This window comes from Amblyomma americanum, chromosome 4 (genome assembly GCF_052857255.1).
Source record: "Amblyomma americanum isolate KBUSLIRL-KWMA chromosome 4, ASM5285725v1, whole genome shotgun sequence".
NCBI classification, from domain to species: domain Eukaryota; kingdom Metazoa; phylum Arthropoda; class Arachnida; order Ixodida; family Ixodidae; genus Amblyomma; species Amblyomma americanum.
Genome location: NC_135500.1, coordinates 191,837,561 through 191,857,400, shown reverse-complemented (window position 1 = coordinate 191,857,400; position 19,840 = coordinate 191,837,561). Strand labels below are relative to the sequence as shown.

At 49.9% G+C, this 19,840-nt stretch overlaps 1 protein-coding gene across 1 annotated transcript in view; it reads right to left on the bottom strand.

Moving 5' to 3' along the window:
* Positions 1-19,630, bottom strand: part of LOC144128901 (uncharacterized) — a 35,348-nt gene extending 15,718 nt beyond the window's left edge. The window contains exons 1-2 of the mRNA XM_077662688.1: positions 19,110-19,630; positions 13,961-14,201 (exon numbers count right to left, since the gene is read on the bottom strand). Of these exons, the coding sequence (XP_077518814.1) occupies positions 13,961-14,168 (208 nt within the window). The 5' untranslated portion in view covers positions 14,169-14,201; positions 19,110-19,630. The remainder of the gene's footprint in view (positions 1-13,960; positions 14,202-19,109) is intronic.
* Positions 19,631-19,840: the final 210 nt, after the last annotated feature.

Below are 19,840 nucleotides of genomic sequence, written 5' to 3'. Positions count from 1 at the left end.
CGTCACGGATGTGGCAGAAGTGGTGATGTTGCACGCCTAATTATGCAGCCGCTAACTGACAGTTTTTTGTCACAGTTTCGAGGCCGTCAATTTGACCGCTGCGTTTGTGACACAAAATGGCGGCGGTATACGCGGCCATACGACTGAGGCGGCTGCGCTGGCGCGAGTAACGGCGAAGGAGGGCGCACGAAGACGCGTTTGACTTGCCGGACGAGCTGTTTCGACGCCTTTCTCGACTGGAGAAGCAGACGGTGGAGTGGCTGTCGACGAACTCGTAGATGAACTGGGAGGTGCGCGTGCGAGCGCGTTGTCGGTGCGGCGGTAGGTGCTGTGTGCACTGCGGTTCTTTGCCACGGGCGGCTTTCAAGCTGCCGTTGGTAGCGAGGCGCACGTCGGCATCGCACAACCGACGGTGAGCAAATGCGTGTGGCAGGTATTGCAGGCAATCTGCTAACTTAGCGCAGAAGGGGTGGGTTCCCGCAGTCACCTCTGTGTCACAGATATATAAATAAAATACGCTTATGCTGGCAAAGCACTTTATTTTTCCCAGCAAATCGCACTTCGTAGTCGTCTTCTGTTTCACAAGGGAACAGAAACAAACAACCACTCGTCACATACTGCAACACCTCATCTTTTGGCATTTTTGTCATCGATCGAAAGAGGCGAAAAACACAGACTTCAACAAGTTGTCTTCGTCGATTTCGTACCAAGCGCTTCTTGCAAGTTCGCTCGGTAGGCACGTAGCCTTCACTGCATTCGTTCACATTTTTCTGCGCACTTAGGTCAACCGCACAGTAGCTTGACTTCAGACGCCGCGTAACAAACAATAAACACGGCGTAGAATCGGCTGCTTTCGTGCAAAGCGGCTTGACGTTTTACCGCCGTCAGCGCATCCCCGCGGCAGCAAAAGTTACCCACCAGCCAATTTATTAGCACAATTTCGAACACTTTTTGTGTTGCTTAATATTTTCGAACTTTTAAACACAATGTTTTGGCAAAATAAAATATTAGTTATTTTCATCGTTGCTTATTTCTTATATCTTTTCACAAAAAATTTAGCAGACGGCCCCTCGAATGCTCTCGGGGCTGATTCCTCGTTGCGTCACGTGGTGAAGTCTCATCGTTTCGTCATTTTGACGTCACTGGCAATAACTATTGACAGAATTTGTCACAGTTTCGTAATCTGGCCCTAGGTATCGTTTCAAAGAATCAACAGTCACAGTTTGCACAATGCCTCCTCTTAATTTAGCACAAAGAAAAGAAGGATGCAATCTTCATCGTTGCCAGAGAAGTTAGCCTGGCTATGCACCTGACAGGCTGCTCCAGTTCGCAATGAAGAAGGATGGCACTCACTCACTCACTCATACATCACTCACTCACTCGCACATTACTCACTCACTCGCACATTACTCACTCACTCATACATCACTCACTCACTCACACATCACTCACTCACTCACACATCACTCACTCACTCATACATCACTCACTCATACATCACTCACTCACTCATACATCACTCACTCACTCATACATAACTCACTCACTCACTCATCCATCACTCACTCACTCATCACTCACTCATACATCACACTCACTCATACATCACTCACTCACTCACTCATACATCACTCACTCACTCACTCACTCACTCACTCACTCGCATCTCACGCAAGCACCCATGTGTCCCGAATAATAAACTAGCTTTTGGTTACTTGACCAAGCAACTGGGGAGAATTAATCGCCTTGCCAGGTGGAAGCATTTGGAAGGGTCGCGCACGGAAAGTGCTTGTATTCAGCTTTGCGCGTACGGATGGGCTCGAAAAGCGATTTCAAAACCGACTCCAGAATTGAAAAGGAAAAAAAAAAACTTCTAGAATGTTGGAAGAGCTTTCGAATTGGACTTCGGCAGAAACTGCAAACGGAGTACGACGACGAGAAGAATTTAAAAGCGTTCATCGTTCAAAAGAACAGTTCAGTTATCTATAATAATACGAGCACGTTCAGTTCGGCCGATACGGCGAGCGGCGGAGCTGGAGCGAGCAGAGCGCCGAGAGTTGTATTTGCTTTTCCTGAGGCGTGAGACTAATGAAGTGGCCGCGAATGTGTTTAGCCGCTGAGGCGGTTGCTTAACAGCGCAGTCACTGTTTCGCGCTTGCTGAAGCGGGACCGCCGTCCCTTCGGCAGTAGACACGCTTCAGCGTGGCGTACTAAGTTTTTACTTTGCCCGTACAGCAGTTAGACTGAGATGGAGCGACGCTCAACTCAAGCCCTCGAACTTAATGCAGTTCGCCAATGAAGGTCAAAGGTAGTAGCGCGACAACTGAGCTTCAACCAAAGTGGAAAATGGCGTAGTATGACCGGGTGTTTCGTATGCAGGTATGCGGCGTAAAAGTAACATAGGAGGGTTTGGTTTAGTTTGGTTTATTAGGTTCAACGTACGAAAGGGCTACGAAGGACGCCGCAATGGAGGGCCCCAGATAACTTAAACTACCTGGTGTTAAAGTGCACTGGCATTGCACAGCACACGGGCTTCTAGCATTTCGCCTCCATCGAAATGCGACCGCCGCGACCAGGGTCGAACCCGCATCTTTCGGGTCAGCAACCGATCACCATAACCGCTTAGTCAGCGCAGCAAACAACATAAGAAGGGAGTACATGGCTGGATGAGTATAATGATTCCATTCCGATTCCATTCTATTCTATCGTTTCCACTTCCTGCGATTGGCCGACGCCATGCCGTAATCAGGAAGTAATGCGGGACACTGCGGGACCAGGTATTGCTTGAGTACCGCCCACGGCTGAATAAAAGATAAAAGGGAGCAAAGTGAAATGGAATAGAGCTGGAATAAAGTTGCTATATCATTCCGGCCTAGATAACGCTGGCGTTTCCGCAAGGAAAAAAAGCAGCGCTTTGCTTCGCAGGTTATTATACACACTGTTATATAAACTGCAGGAGAGGCTGCCTCTGGGCTCGTAATTATTTCCGCGTGGTTACCACATACTTGCAGTTCAACCGGTTGCAACTAGCGTCGTTAACTACCCCGCGCTGATTACTACCAGAACTGGTTCAGCAGGTGGTACGAGCCAGTTATTCGTTAGCGGCAACTTTTCTCCTCTGCAATTCTTCTCTCTGAATTGTGCGCTCGAAAAGTTCTGCATTTTGTTTTTGTCTCGGTGCACAACAGCGTTTTTTATTTATTACTTTTCTGTCACAAAAGCGACGCGCTTTACTCATTTCAATTCGTATATCCTCAGGGCAAGCAGCTATAAAAGAGGATATGCTCATACGCCCACGCGTTCGAAAGCAAGCTCCGCACAGTTCCTCTTTTTAAGAGCATTAGCTTTTACTCATCACGTTTCTCGATTTCTTGGGGTCTGCTACCACCTCCCTTCGAGTCCGAGGAATTCAAGATGGCGGCCCCCATAGTAAATCGATATAGCAACACAACTGGTGATTGATCGGTGACGTCACTGATATATCCAATTGGTGATTTAATAGGTGACGTCACTGATATATCCAATAGGTGATTGATTAGTGACGTCGCTTATAAATTTCTAAGTCCGAGGAATTCAAGATGGGGCCCCCATAGTAAATCGATATAGCAACACAACTGGTGATTGATCGGTGACGTTACTGATATATCCAATTGGTGATTTAATAGGTGACGTCACTGATATATCCAATAGGTGATTGATTGGTGACTTCATGAATTAATCCAAGAGAGTGTTTATCATAGGGGACTAAACGTACAAATTCGTATTTCCATTGGTGTACCTCCACTTCATTCATATCAATTCTAGTAAACCAAACAGCTAACGCTCGTTACTATAACGTCTTCTAGACGCTGGCGGCATCTTTTTGTCATTCATTCTGCGCCGCTGATAAGGAGGCTTGGGTCACAATGCCGACAATCTAGAGGTCGCAAACAATCCAACGACGCGGAGGATGAAGGGAAAGAGTGAGGAGAGCGTGTGCCTTCACTCGCCGAGGCCGGAAGCTGTGTCGCGCTCCCCTTCTCCAGAGGCGCGGCGTGATTTAACGGCCTCGGCTGCGGAAGAGCTCCGCTCGTCGAGCGGGCGGCGCACCGCCAACGCCGCTGGCCCGAATGCGGCCGGAACGGCAGGAGTGGGCCTCACTGCGTTGTTGTTGTGGAGGTGTCTCGGGACGAGTCTCTCATCTGCTCGGCCAAGCGAGGAGTCCTGTACAGAGGGTGGTGCGGCGCGGCTCGCGTCCTGCCCTGACGAAACGCAGGAAATGGAGTGATAGAGAGAGAGAGCGCGCTCAGCGACATGTGGAAGCTCGAGTGAAGAGCCTCTAGTTGGCGTAAGCGATTCGGGCCGCTCAGGAACGTCACGATGCTCTTTACAGCCGGAGAAGGCCTTTGCGTCCATCATCTGGGTGCTCCTTGTTCAGGAATAGGGCGATGTAGCTCAAACAGGATGAAGCGGAGATGTAAGAACAGTGGGACCTTTTTATCCTGGGGTGGTTTAAAAGCTTCGAGTGTGCAGTCTGATATTGCGCTGAGCCGCTTTCAGTTTCCGTTAATTATGGATTTTCTCTAGCCTTTCGCTGCCCTTTTCCGATCTATTTTACAGGTTTCTACGGAATATATTTGTTCTTCTGCTGCAGCAGTGAAAGAGTTGTTGCGCAAAAGAGTTGGGAGCGGCTGTGCTACCTGTTCATCCGTTGTATGGACGTCGGCTGTCCCAAATCTAACTGCATTACCTAACTCAACGTCATGTGCTAACCAAGAGCGACTGTTGGGCCGATAAATACTGTAGCTCCTGGAACCAAGGGCGAAGACGAGACGCAGACAACAGCTTGTTTCTAAGCGCTACAGTTTTCATCACAATTTTCGTCACTCGCCCGAGCAGCTACCCTTTATGACGAACCCGGCTCAAATGTCGGACTCGTTCAATCCTGAGCCGCTGTCCGCGTTTCGCGAACGAGAAGTCGTTATTTTTACAGCTCGGGTGGCCTTCCTGGAATAATCTTCTCGAAACCGAAAGTTCGGAGGACAACAGCTTCGCAATCAGACATGGAAAAAGCGCTCTGCGCACCGAGTCCTCTCAGCCAGAATGCGGGCTGCCCGAACTAAACGCGGCACGAACCTCATTACACAGGAAGAGCGAGATGCGTCCTCGATGTTTTCAAGAGCGCGTTGTCTGCTTTACTGGGCGGCTCAACGGTTTCCGCCGCCGATCGAACGAAAAACCCGAGCTCAGTGTGGGCCCGTAGGGATATCTCCGAGGAAACAATGTTTTAAATCCGCTAATCACCGGCGGGTTACTTGCATCTTCGCAAAAGACAGAACAAAAACAACGAACGAATCGAAATTTAAAGGAGGAGCTTAAAAAAAAAAACACCAATGATTGCACTACTGTTACCACTGGTAACGGCAAGCGCCAAGCTTTTGGGAGCTACTGCTAGCAGAGTTGATACGGATTGAATGCTTAATACGTACTGGCAGGTCAGTTGGTTTGACATGCCTGGAAACACTCCAACTCACATAAGCGCAAAAGGACGTCAGGAAAGCGAGGGACGTCGCCACAAGTGCTGAATAACAACGGCCGCTGTGCGGCTGTTACCGAAGGAAGCGTGAGGAAGAAAGTGCACAGGCCTGTCGACTTTGTCCGAAACGGCCTCTACCACTGCCGCGTGCAGACAGAAGGGAGCTGAAAGAAGTAGATGCATGCGGAATTGGAAAATATTGACAGAAAAGAGGCGCGTCGCAGCAACGGCGTCTGCCGAAAAGACGATTGCGGCAGCTTCAGCAACAGTTGCCCCAATCCACCCCCGACCTACCGTGTTTTATTGGCCCGAAGGTAGCTTTCTATGCGACGCGATAGTGATAAAAACGGACAAATAAAAAGAATGAACTCCTGTGATCCTAGCAACCAGCGGACACGAGTGTGTTCACCGACATCACACGTGACCAGCAGTGCGCCTTTGTACGCGCACTTGAGCAGAACGCGTTTTTCTTTGTTTGTCACTACCGTGGCACATCAAAAGCTTAGTCCGTGGCAATAAAACACAGTTGTCAAACGCTTGCGTCCTTCTTATCTCTCGTCCTTGTATGCATATGTGTGCTGCTGTTTTCCAAGTACCTGTGTTTGGAGGAATGGCCATACTCCAAGAAAGACGCGACCATCCACTGGAAGACATATCGTCGCGATTATCGTACCCTTTTCAAGCTTCCCCAAGTGCTCGCTGTCCTCTGCTGGAGTACTGTTTGCGGGTCATATACTTGTGAATTGAACCTGGGCGTTCGCGCTCTGCTGCAAACGTAAATGATATATTTGAGATTTGGAACTTCGAGTGGAAATAAATGAGTTGCTCAAGCCGAATTCTTTTCTGCACACCTACGGCCTGTTCCGTCCCCTCCCCTTCCCTTAAGAGGAAATTCAGGTACTAATAAACGGACCAACGCCTATGTGTACAAGGCGAGCGGATGTATACTTTGCAGGCGCTAACACAACACGTACGGCCAATTGGAAAAGAAGGCTGATGTCCCGGCACAGTTGGGCGCTCTTCTGGAACGGACACACTTGAGAAAAAGAAAATGAAGCTGACAGAGGTACAGACTGTTGCCGACGTGCTGATTAACGTTATAGGTAAGCAGTGTAGTCGCTGCGATAACAACGCGAGAAAGCTGCTTCGCGGTGTTACTTCAGTCTGTACCAGTGCTTATTGGTGCATACTTCAGAAACGCGTTCGCATCTTCTCGTAATGCAGCGTCGATCCGTGATTAGTGAGCAGCTTATACATGTCGTCTCGTTTGTCATATTGATTTTCCAGCGCCCGAGCAAATCACGGTGATTCATGAAACTTCTGTTACGTAAGCACAAGTCTGCGTTGTCCATGCTAGTACTGGATGTGTTCATGTGCGGTTTAGTTCGGGTGTGTTCTACTGCGCCACTTGTTTACAACTTCCTGCGACTTTTCTTCGTGCGATGACAAAGTTCCTGCATGGCGCTGAGGACCGTATGTTGTACTGATAAAGGCTGTCTGCGTTGCATACAACTCAAACATTCGTTCTGCCTGCGCACTGAAAATAACTAAATTTTGTGACCAGCTAACCTTCGCGTTTGTCACGAATGACATGTTAACTTGCAAAAATTTTGGTTTCACAAATAATTTGTGCGAGATTTCTAATTACAATTACGCGAAAAAAAAAACAGAAAATGACTCGGTGATCAGCATGTCGTTCTCATCTGCAATCAAATGCGGAAAGTTCACTGGCAGCTTGCTGTAGACGGGTTCTGTTCCCTTAGGGAACACACCGTCGCTTCTAGAAACGACTTTCTTCTCTCTTCATAGCTGACTTGTTCAACAGGTGCTGAAAGGGAACCGTTTAAAACGTAGTGTTTGTAGCACGCCACCCCCCCCCCCCTACCCTTTTCTTATCACTTGCTTTCTGATTATTTGCTTCATTATGATGTAGCGAATCCTTTAGGTAGTTTTTTGGTCAGATTCTTCATTGAGAAGGAATGAGTTTAGATAGAAGAGACTCAGGCTAAAGAATTCCACAGGCGTTTGAATATAGCTAGCTTCCAACAATCTCCTGTTCTAAGAGAAATCATTCGCTTAATTTTTTTTTCATCTGCTGCACAGTTGATGCTACGGTCGGAACTGCGAGAGCAGGGAAATGACGTAGCGCTGAGCCTCGTTTCTACCTTTGCAGGGTTCGAAAGCTAGTGCACCTGTTTGGAAACAGATGAGCACTAGGGGACCTTCCATTTCTGCTTCCCGAAATTTAGTGGCCGCGAAATATTCTTAAACTTTGACTTAGCCTAACCCGCGAATCAAATCACGAGAAATAAATCGTTTACAGCCTTCCATTTGGCTTGCATATCTATTAATAGAAACAATGCAGTTAGGTTAATTAGCGTTGTGCCGTGCCTCGGGGATACACTGGACATCCGCGCTGTCGTCTAGTAATTCTCGAAATTAGCGCAGAGTTCGGAGGTCCCTCTGACACTGCAATCTTTCGGTCTGTGATAAGAAGCTCACTTGCTTCTTTAAAGACTATCTGCTCATCCGGTTTTAGGGCACTGCGGAGGCATTCGCCCGACCTGCGCTCTGTCTACCCGCGGCGCAAAATAGGCAAAACGCGAAGAACCTTATCTTCGTCCTGAACATTTAAGCCGTTCGTTTCTTCCTATGTACAGGTTTATGTGTGACGCGTGCAAGCGGCGCACAGCAGAGCAAGTATTGAGAAATGTGGCAGCAGCTGCGCAGTTTTCCCGTCCGTGCCAGACCATATGCGTACAAATGGTTGTGTTCGCTTGCGAGCATTGTACCCGCAACCGCTTAGCTGCGGCCACGTGACGCTTTCTTTACCAACATGGCGGCCACTGCAGGGCCTTTACATATGCAGGGTGTTTCACCTAAGAGTGTACAAATTTTTTATAAATAGGCTTTTTGAGTTAGAAGAACGCTCTTTTACGCATAGCATTCTCAGCGGTGTAGCAAGTACATCGGAATACGCCCAAGACGTGCTAACTTGCAGGCTGGTTAACTAATATTGGAAAGTTAGCTTTTTAACTATTACTGTTAGGCTCCTTAATTCCTGACAGGCGTGTAGCCCACCATAAGCAGTACTACCGATATCAGTTTCTAGAATTCCGAAAATGCGGTTACCCTCGGCGCTGTGGGCAAACAAATTTTGGCTATTTCGACGAGTTACGCTCTCTGGAAGATTGCTTTGCCTGCAAGCTTCTCTATAGCGCATACATTTTGGCGCGATGTAGGCAAAATTTGTTTAGCCACGGCGGCGAGGGTGTCCGCCTTTTCGGAATTCTAGAAACTGATACGGGTACTACTTACCGTGGACTGCATGCCTGCAAATAATTAAAAAGCCTAACAGTAATAGTTACAAAGTTAACTATTCGATTTTACTTAACCAGCTTGCTAGTAAGCATGTCTTAGCTGTATTCCGATGTCCTACGCCGCTGACAATGCTATGCCCAAAAAAGCGCTCTTCTAACTCATAAAGCCTATTTTTAAAAATTGCGCAGTCTTAGGTGAAACACCTTGTATACACGATATAAATTTCGATACCTGGGCGCCGCCATGGATGGATGGATGGATGGATGGATACGGCTGAACCCTTTACATCGGGCGGTGGCTCAAGCCACCTAGCCATGTCTTGTGAAATTTTACTCCTGTCTTGCTTTTAGCCACCAATCAGATAACCTTCGCTTGGTTACTTCTAACCTCTTAAAATCCACTTTCCCTTCACTATCCCTAAACCCCAATGCCTTGGGTAAGTCAGCCCCGCTGCCTTCCACTGTAGGGTGAAGCCCTTTACAGAAAAGTATCAAGTGTTCAGCCGTTTCCTCCTCCTCTCCGCACGCAATGCACAAAGTGTCTATCTCCTGGTACCTGACTCTATACTTCTTAGTCCGCAAAACTCCAGTCCTGGCCTCAAACAACAAAGAACTTCCCCTACAATTATCATAGATATTTTCTTTGACAATTTCCTGTTTAAAGGTCCGGTATGTTTCTAGTGCCGATTTCGTCAGCATCCCTGTTTTCCACAAAGCTCTCTCTGTTCCTTTAACCTTTTTCTTAACCGATAATTGCTGATTTGCCCCCTTACTGCTGTCCAGATATTTGCTTGTCAATTTTCTAGTTCGCTTTCTCCATTTCGTGTCAACATTCTTTATATACAGGTATCTGAAAACTTTCCTAGCCCACCGCTTTTCCTCCATCCTTCTCAATCGTTCCTCAAATGCTATCTTACTGCTAGCCTCTCTGCTCTCGAAAGACGCCCATCCCATATCACCCTGTACCCCCTGATTTGGTGTATTGCCATGTGCTCCCAAAGCTAACCTCCCTACTCCCCGTTGCCTAATTTCCAGCCTTGCTTGAACATCTGGCCTCATACACAGGACCCGAGCGCCGCCTACCGCCGACGCCATCATGGGCTGATAATCTGCAGCCCGTGGGCTGCAGACGAAACAGCGTGTGATCTCTGGAAGTGTCATCCGCCTGTTTTATTCCGGCCAAACCTAGAAATGGTGCTTGGGGGTTCGCCTCGTGTTCATCCTCGTGTGTGCTAAGCCATTAGCGCCTGCAACAACCGACCGGGAGCAGGCGACCGTGCTTCGACGGAACGAACGATCAGCATCGGTGAGTGCAATGCTCGCAGTTCAACCGTCTAGCTTTTGTCGCCTGTTGCCTGTACGGCAAACGTTGCAGTCTTGCATGTTGGAAAAACGAAAGCGAAATATGCTGAAGCTCAAGATCGCATAGATCAGTCGAATATCTCGTTTTTCGTGGAGCATAGTTTCTAATTAACGCTTTCGTTGTCTGTTTGTACATGGCGAGTGTGACAATTTAGATGCAGAGCTTACGACAGAGTACTCGGTTCACAAATTGAACATTCGGGGGACAACAGCGAGCTCTGTGACCGAAACGAATCCACGTCTGATCATTGCAATGTTTGTTTGCGGCGATACGCGCGATGAAATTGAAATTCGGTTCCTCCTGCCGCTCGCGTAGGTCCGTTCATACTACGAGCGATACAAGCCACTGAAAGCAACACACATTCTCGCCTATTCCGCTCCCGCCAGAACTCGCTGGCCCACAAATACTAGAAAATGTGTAATTGCACGGACTGATAGGTGGGTACGCTAATGCAACGCTGACAATTGAGCGAGTTGGTACATCATTTTAAAACTTTCGAAAGCGCTGCTATAGGGGACGCCAAGAGAAAGAAGACGACGAAGGACAAGCGCTACTATCAACTGAAGTTTATTGGTAAAAAACACACAAGGTTAAATAGCTCACACAAGGCAGCCAGCAGCGCATGCGCCTACCCCCAGAATGACAAAATAAATCACTGTGTTGAATTAAGATACCGAATTTCAAATTCATGGATGACAACAGATGGTGTGCTGACGCACATGTCGGAGTTTCTGTGAATATGTCGGAGTTTCTGCTAGCTAACAAGGGAATTATCTGAGGCATTTCATATTCACAGAAACTCCGACATGTGCGTTAGCACACCATCTGTTGTCATCCATGAATTTGAAATTCGGTATCTTAATTCAACACAGTGATTTATTTTGTCATTCTGGGGGTTGGCGCATGCGCTGCTGGCTGCCTTGTGTGAGCTATTTAACCTTGTGTGTTTTTTTCCAATAAACTTCAGTTGAGTAGCGCTTGTCCTTCGCTTTCTTTCTCTTGGTGTCCCCTGTAGCAGCGGTTTCGAAAGTTTTATAATGCAGCGCTATTACCGCTTACTGACAGGCCGAATAGCCGCACCTGTGTTGAGAATTCCAATCTGAGTCGGGTAGGGGCACTGCTCAAGTCGTTGTGTTTGTCGTATCTCTGGCACGGTCATGCATGGTGCACGACCGTGCCAAGCATTCGATGTGATTTCAGCCGAATTATTCATTACAATGCATGGCAGAGTTTACCGTCCCGTGCATGCCGTATGTCCTTTCTTCTTACCGTTGCCGTGGCTGCATTTTTGAATGCTCACTTTGCATTTGGTTAAAAGTTTGTGTCGCCGCTTCCATTCAAGCCACTGCGCAAACGAAATTAGTATTTTTGTACTAACAGCATGTTTTTTTTTTCAGGTGGCGATGCCCACACGCTCCTGATATTCGTGAACATATCACTTTTTGCGCGCTGAGATGTCGGCGCTCCTCCGCCGGCCCCTCGCGCTCGCCCCCTCCGCCGGCTGCCGACGCGCGCGAACCAATGCTAACAGTCCGCTGCTGACGTAACGAGCGCTACATGACGTAACGAGCGTGGATGCTGACGTAACGAGCGCGTATTCGGGCGAAAGCCCAGCACCACAGGTCGCCGCTAGGAGCGCGGAATCAGGAGTTTTAAAAATTGTATTGTAAATTATCGGCTCGCTTTTGAGGTCTTGTATGTGGTATGAACGCTCATTGTCATGTACTCTACATAATGCGAGCATTTTATAGACAACCTCAAACACCCTTTTCAGGGACCCTTTAATTTCACATCTACATATACGTGAAGTGCTTTCCAATAAACCTTGTTGAAAATCAGCGCTCTTGTTGTGTTCTTATCTGCGTCCGTGTCGTGTACTGCGCTGTTCCGTGATCAATTACCAACAAGCCCGGTCTTCCTTCTTAGGATATCAGCCTATCTGCTCAATACAACTGTATACGGGCACGAGTGAGCACACGAAATCAAACGCAATTTCGAGACAGGCATCGCCAGTCATGTTCCCAGCTGACTTTCTGCGACAAAAAGTTATCAGAAAGGCCTTAATTCTGTAGTCGACATAATCGGTCTGATGATGACGACCTCATGCTGAGTACAGAAAGGGTACAAACTGCGCGAACAAGACGGGACGAGAGGCACACAAATCGACAGTTCGCGCAGTTTATACCCTTTCTGTTCATCATGAGCCCACCAGAACGTCCTTCTTCATGATGAGTACAATGATGCACCCGCAGATACAGCCTGGTTTGCCTTTTTCTATTTCTCTAAATGTTCCAATTTTCCCAATTTCAGCATCATTAAATACGCAAGCTCGATACGCCACGCCACGAGAAAATGGAATCTGTATCAAGTTTCAGTTCTGATGTCCGCACTGTGTTCATGGCGTGTTTCTTTTTGGAGTATATCCGAGAAAGAAAATATTGCCTAAACTTGGCTACGGCTTAGTTAAAACAGTCGACGACAGCCGTCACTTGTTGCTCCACGACGGCGTCGTCCATTTACTCCCTTCTCTTCTTATTCTCTCTTGGCTCGGGAACTGGCTTAGCTTGTCTGTCTCGCCTTGGCGCCCAAGCGGATCGGCTCCAAGCGAAGGCAAGCCAAGCTAAGGGAGAGAGGACAGCTACAACTGCGACGGGTTTCAGTTACACGACGACTCAGGGTGGGCACTAACAAAACGGCTCCTCCGAGACGGCCAACCGCCAGCAAACTACCTCGCACACCACCACTAAGCTGGAATGTGTCACATAAGCCAGAGGAACACAACTCATGCAGGTTGAGGAATCAATAAACTGAGTCATACAACGAAATCGACGTAAAAAAAACAACTTAACACGGATGCAAACCATGAGTGACATGAATGACCGCACGCCCATACTCTCTTGTGGTTGATACACTCCATCTAAGCCAGCTCCCATTTGGAGTCAGCGGTGCTTAGCAGCTGTGCTAAGATAATAGTGTTAATTATCAAACTATGGCGGCGAAAATCGCTGTCGTCAAACCTGCAGCTACTCTTTAACGGAAAGCTAGATCAGCTCAAATAATATCAGATGCACGCTTGATCAACAACTTCAAAATTACTCAAAAAGTGCAAGAGCACCCGTGCACTCTTATACACTCTTGCACCCCCATGGAGCTGCAACACGGTTAGAGCACTCGGCTACTCAGCTAGGGTACCCGGGTTCGAACCTGTGGCCTCAGCGGCCGCGTTTCGATGGAGTCGAAACGCGAAAGGCGCCCCAGTGCTATCCGATGTCAGTGAGCGTTAGATATCCCCAGGCGGTCGTAATTATTCCGAACCAGTTTATGACACCTCACTCTTTCCTCTTTCTATTCTGCCTTCCTCCCCTCCCTCAGGGCGGTTGAGGTGTCCGCCGAGATGTGAGATACGCACTGCGACTTTTCTTTCCTCAAAACCAATTTTAAAGGGTGCATGGGTGCTTTAACGGTACCGGCGTGCTCAGCGCACCCTTCTTCTTCTTTAAAAAAAAAAGAACTAGAGAAATTTATGGTGCACAAAGGTTTTCATCAGCAGTGCTATGCCCTTAAAGGAGCAATTTTTCAGCCGTGTACAGACTAGAGGGTGCCGGTATTTCTTACGACTGTTCTGCTCACACCTGGGTGTGGACCGAAAGCGAGAACGCCTAGGCGTTCTCCTCAAACTTGCTTCCTCCGCTCCCTGGGCTGTGTGCCGTGGCGCTGGTGTCGGCGGGGAAAGCTTCCGCGCAGAGCGCCCCGCGTACTCACTGGAGACTCCCGCGGCGGCGGCGATCAGGGCGATGGGCAGCGCTGCCGCCGCCCGGCTCAGCTGGACGGTTCGCACCAGGTGCAGGTACAGGAGGCCGTACGACCGGAACAGCGCCGAGGCGAAGAAGAAGAGCCAGCCGCTGGCCAGCACCGTGGGCCAACTGGTGGAGGACGCCGAGTCGTCCGCGGCGCGCGTGTACGGCACCATGGCTCGGCCGCGCCGCCACTGCTGCTACTTCGCCTGCAAGACAGAGCGAGTTGCTATTATCGGCTGTCTCGTTCACCGATGAATCGGAAAAGGCGCACTGTCCTATATATGTATGTATGCGGACCGGTAAATGTGTGTGAGAGGAGCTGATTTCAGGCCGTGTTGTGTGGCTCTGATTTCGTCTGCAGAGCTCTGCAGTTCGTTGAACAGTATATCTCTTGCTGGGCTAGTTGGCGGAACATTGTCTAAAAATGGTAAAAACAGAGCGAAATTTGACACAAACCACACAGCACCCGTCCTCTCTGTCTTTCTGTGTGACTTGTGTCAAATTTAGCGCTGTTTTTTACGATTGTTAGAGCTCTGAAGGTTTGTAGAGTGAGTAGGGCTGTTATCCTCACACTCATGCAGTCCTTTCAGCGCGCACAGGAGCCCCACCACGTGGCCTGAGGTTGTGCGCGCATTTGACAGCATGCTTACTCCTGACGCTCAGAGTACTATTCCGGAAAGCCACATGAACACTATACGGAAGCTGGAAAGGGGGGGGGGGGGTGGTAGGCGTGTAGCAGCAGGCAAGCAACGACGGTTCCAGGGAGATCAACTGAGTTTTGAAAGTGGCCTCATAGCTTAATATCGATTACCCGAGTTTTTTTAACGTTTCATAGTCATCGCACAGTACACGAAATGCGGCCCCCGGGGCTTGAATTTGTTCCGACAATATTGGGCTCAGCAACTCAATGCCACAGTTACTAAGCCACAGCGGAGGGTATAAACCCCTCTTCAACTCGTATTTTTCATTTTGTGCCTGAAAGGTAATGTCGCGAGCGATCTTCAGACTGTGTCCCGTTGTGAAGACAAAGGTGTGTACAATCTGCCAAGAACCTCCATTTACTCACGGTTCACACCTGTCTACCAGAATCGGTTACACACGCGGCGTTGTCTTAGTGGTAATAGCGTCCGGCTACTGAGCTTGAGGTCGCGGGTTCGAATCCCGGCCACAGTGGCAGTATTTCTATGGAGTCGAAATGCTCGTGTGCTGAGTGATGTCAGTGGAACGTTGAAGGACCCCAGGTGGTCGATAAAATGATTCCGGAACCTATCACTTTTTTTTTTCTGTTTGGCCCCGTCCGCTCCCGTATTCCTTCCCTCACGGCGTGGTTGTGGTGTTCACCGAGAGGCCGACATTTACGGTGCCCCTCCTTTCCTGATAATAAGCATTTGCATTTTGCCAGTGGGAAAACGCGCACAGCGCCCCACGCTTTGCAACTCATGTGACACCGGACTGCGCTTTCGTTGGCCTTTCAGTGGAGGCCCACTCCATTCTCTTGAGAAAGGAAGCTGCCCAGAGGTGGCTTTTACTTTTGTTATGCGAGCGACCGACGCGCTAATGACGTGCTGGATGGCGAAGGCGGGAGGAAACACAGGCAGGGGAAGGCAGTGGTGGTTCACAAATCCCGTGAGAGAAAATTCGCTGCACAGCACTAGTATGCGGTGGTGGTGAAGCTAGCAGAAATGAAAACAGAATCCTACGCGTGTTAGCAACATAAAGGAATGAAACATGAAGCTAACCTTGAGGGTTATAATGCAACAGCGTACGTAAGTCGCCTGGTATCAGTGTTGAGAGCTGAGTTCGAAGTAAGAAGGGCAGAGCTGGTTACGGCACCGGTTTCAGCTACAGGTTGCGAGTGTATAACCCTTCACAGGTGCCGCCGAGGAAGCTCATGAGGAGTTGCTTGCTCATTGAGAACAAACTGCAAAGCTTACATGCACTGAAGAGTGTTGGAAAGACGTGTGTGAACTGCTGGCCATGACACGCATCTGATGTTGAGGAGAGATAGAGAGAGGGAGGGATTGAATGAATGACTGAATGACTGAATGAATCAATGAATGAATGAATGAATCAATGAATGAATGAATGAATGAATGAATGAATGAATGAATGAGCTGTTTATTTAGAAAGGGAGGCTCAAGGCTGTTTATTGGGGAATTGGGTTGTTAAGGAAGGGAAATAATAAAATAAGCGATCTTGCTGTCAGCGAAACCTGGGGATTGAATTACTGGCGGTGCTAAGTACGCGCGATAAATAATGCGATATCGTAAAGCGAATGAAAAGTTTCTGTTGGGTGAAACTTACGAACTGCAAGTGCATGGACGTATTTCCATATGCGTACGGTAAACAAGCTCGTAACGTTATTCTAAGATGCAGGGCAAGAAGTTTGGTTTATGGGGGTTTAACGTCTCAAAGCGACTCAGGCTGTGAGAGACGCCGTAGTGAAGGGCTCCGGAGATTTCGACCACCTGCGATTCTGTAACGTGCACTGACATCGCACAGTACACGGGCCTCTAGAATTTCGACTCCATCGAAAGCGGCCGGGATCGAGCCCGCATCTTTCGGGCCAGCAGCCGAGCGCCGTAACCACTTAGCCACCGCGGCGGCCCAGGGCAAGAAGTAGCTACATTGAAAAAAGAAAATAAAAAAGAAGAATTATGGCATGGCTATACCTTACATGACAGTGGACACCTGAAATATACCGCAGCATACAGGAAAATTTCAATGAACAATTAGAAGAGAAAAGGGCTTAAGGGCGGGAACGAGTGTTCGTGATAGTTGTAGGGATCCTTGGAAAAACAAGGACCTGACGTCCAAGCCACGTTGCTAGTCAAGGCGAAGCCATTCCTTATTTGCTTATTAGCACTGAGCTGAGTGACTCGAAAGCTACAGCTGCTAACTCATGCGCTCCACGCATTGAGTTAGTTATTTTTATTTCCTTTATTTGCCCGAACCATATATTTTAGGCAAAGCAGTCGCCGTTATTAAAGTATATAGGCAACGTTGCCCCATTGTGTTCAACCCAGGATTTGTGCCGGCTTGAGCGCACCTGACAGCACACGTGAAGGTGACACCATAACAGTTGACAAAGAGCGGACAATGAACAAAGGGGGTGACTCTTTTACAGTACAGCGTGCAGCTGTACTGAGCAAGAGTTCTTGAACCAAATCTAGTGGGAAGAAGATGAAGCTCATCCCATTAGGAGTTCGTATCGGCGCCTTGGCAGGTAGACAATGGGCAAGCGATACCACGGCCCGTTGGTCTTGCGAAGTCGCTGGCAATCAACGCACTGTGAGACAGACTGAAGCGGGGACTATTCATAAGCACAGCAACGCAAACATTTCACTTTTCTGCGTTCAACGATGCGCTTAACTCACGTGGTCCGTGCTTTACCATAAGGAACCACGCCCCAAGGCTCATTGAGCGGCTATAATTACCCACTGAAATCAGTCACATCGGTGGCTGCGATGATCGCGCAGTGTCGCCGTTCATTTCGACTCGTTTTTTACCCCCGTTCATGTCGACAGCAGATCACCGCGCACTACATTTTTGTTCTTGCCGCTGCTTCTGATTACGCCAGCCGGGACAGCCTAATGACATATTACCACCGGACTGCAGGACAGGAGGAGGACATAGGAAAGAATAGGAAGTGCCCCGGTCTGGGTGGACGCCTGACCCACCGCGTTAAAGAAGGGGTGAAGTGGGCTCAAAGAGAGAAAGAGAGAGAGAGGAACAAGTGCTGCTGGCTGGCCCACGGGCCATGTCCCGTCCACGGATATCCCAAACACGGAACAGTAGTAGCAGCAGCAGCAGCCCGCTCAGACAATGGTCGCCGGACCGGCCACCGGCCTCGTCCGGTCACGGTCGTAGGCAAGTCAGGTTCTTCCTTCCTCTCTCTCTCAGCCTTTCCCCCTCTCACTCTTCGACGTCTTTCGCGCATGCGCTTGTGTACCAGGAAGTAGCAGCTGCCGCTTCCAAACGCGACGTGCAGCGGTCGTCCCACTTCAGCGTGAACGGGATAAGAAGAGAAGTGATCTGCCGCGTCCGCCGTCTTCTCTGCTGCACGCGTTATGCCACACGGTCGTGCCAGGCCCCGTGCACGGAGCGGGCACTCGCTGCCTGACGGCCTCCGCAACCCCTTTTTCGCTCCACACGCTTCCTCTCGCTTCACGCACCATCACACGCGCTCTGCCGGTTCTCGCTGATTTATATTTACTGTTGCGCAAGGTTGCCCAGTTCGGGTATCCGCTCTGCATGCTAATGTGCGGTCAGCGCGGTTGCCCGTCGCCATCCTCTCTCCTCCCGCCTCTTCTCACACGGTCGCAGGAAAGGGCGGCAACCGTGGGTAACCGCTTTAGTATATAGCGGTGACGTCAAGCTAAAGGCTCTTCTCAGCAGAAGAGCTTACAGCGTGAACCGGGAAATACTAGATGTCTCCGTTATATTTGCAGACCTTTTCGTCGCGGGCTAATCGTTACGTTGGGCTTTACAAAAGCACAAGCTGCATATTCTCTCTCTTGTTGTCTCACCTTAGCTTGAGGTGCCTCAGGAAACGCAGCGTCAAAGCAGCTATATGGAGGGCGTCTGATGATGGGCGTAATCAAGGGGCAACAATTTCGCGGGCCTCAGACGATCACAGGAACTTTTCGGGCTCTATTACGCGCACCCTGTGCCAGGCGCTCTTGCTGTTCCGGAGGCACCACGAGCTCAAAAGCCGTGTCAAAGCGATGGCGGCTGGCAGTCGGCAGGTGCGGCTGCGAGTCTCCGCCGTAGCCCATGCGTAGCGCGCGCACTGGGGCATCGCGCAGCGACCCAGATCGGTTAAAAAAAGATATAGTTAAGTCAAGAAACTGAAAAAGTAAGCTTGAAAAGAGTACATAAACAAACAGAAAGATGGCTCCTATAGGATTTGGCCCGAGGCATTCAAATCGCCTCAATCAGGGCACGAGCTGCTGCAACGCTTTAAACGCGTACAAACGGAACTGCAAACCCACGTTGCGGCTTCCCAGCCGACCTCGAGCTAGCTGTAAAGAGGTCGCCTTCGTACGGCCGGGCTCGCGGCGTATCGAAGTCCGACTACGCGGCGAGATCTAGCAGAACCCGAGCACACTCACCGGGCTTTGGTTTCACCGATTCACGCCATGCCGGCGGCAGAGCATTCCCGCACAGCTGCGCGCCTGCGCCGCGACGAGCGTAGCAGCACGCCTGCCATGCGCCGCCGCCCAGGCGGCTGCGAGGGCCGGAGCGATCCGTCGGCTCAGCGGCGAAAACTTGCTCGCGCTGCGAGAAGGCGACGCGCTGCTTCGCGTTGTCCACGGAACAAGGCAGCCGGTGTCTTCGATTGTGGGCTCCAGAACACCAAAGGAATCGACAAGGGCCACACCCCCCCCCCCCCCCCTCCCCCAAGGGCCCCCCCCCCCCCCCCCCCCCACCCCCCACCCAAGGGTCTACAGAACCCAACACCTGTTTAGACTCTCCCTTCTCCCGCGGTCCTCCTCTCCCGCCGTCCTCGGCATACGCCCCTCTCTCGCGCTCTCCCACGCTCGACAAACTTCCGCCGGCGTGCGTGGCTGGCGGGCTGCTCTCGCCCGCTGCTGGAGTGCGGCGTGGCTTGACTGATAGAGGCACACGGGTTTTGCTGGCGGGCTGCTCTCGCCCGCTGCTGGAGTGCGGCGTGGCTTGACTGATAGAGGCACACGGGTTGTTTTGCCTGCCGGCCCTTTACTAAGCGCGGCCATGAAGGCAGCCATGTTTCCCCTCCCACAACCCATGCGGACCCTCTACATGGCCGTCTAGCCCGAAGCCGTGGACCACGTCGGTGAAGAGCGGAGAAGAAAACATCTGT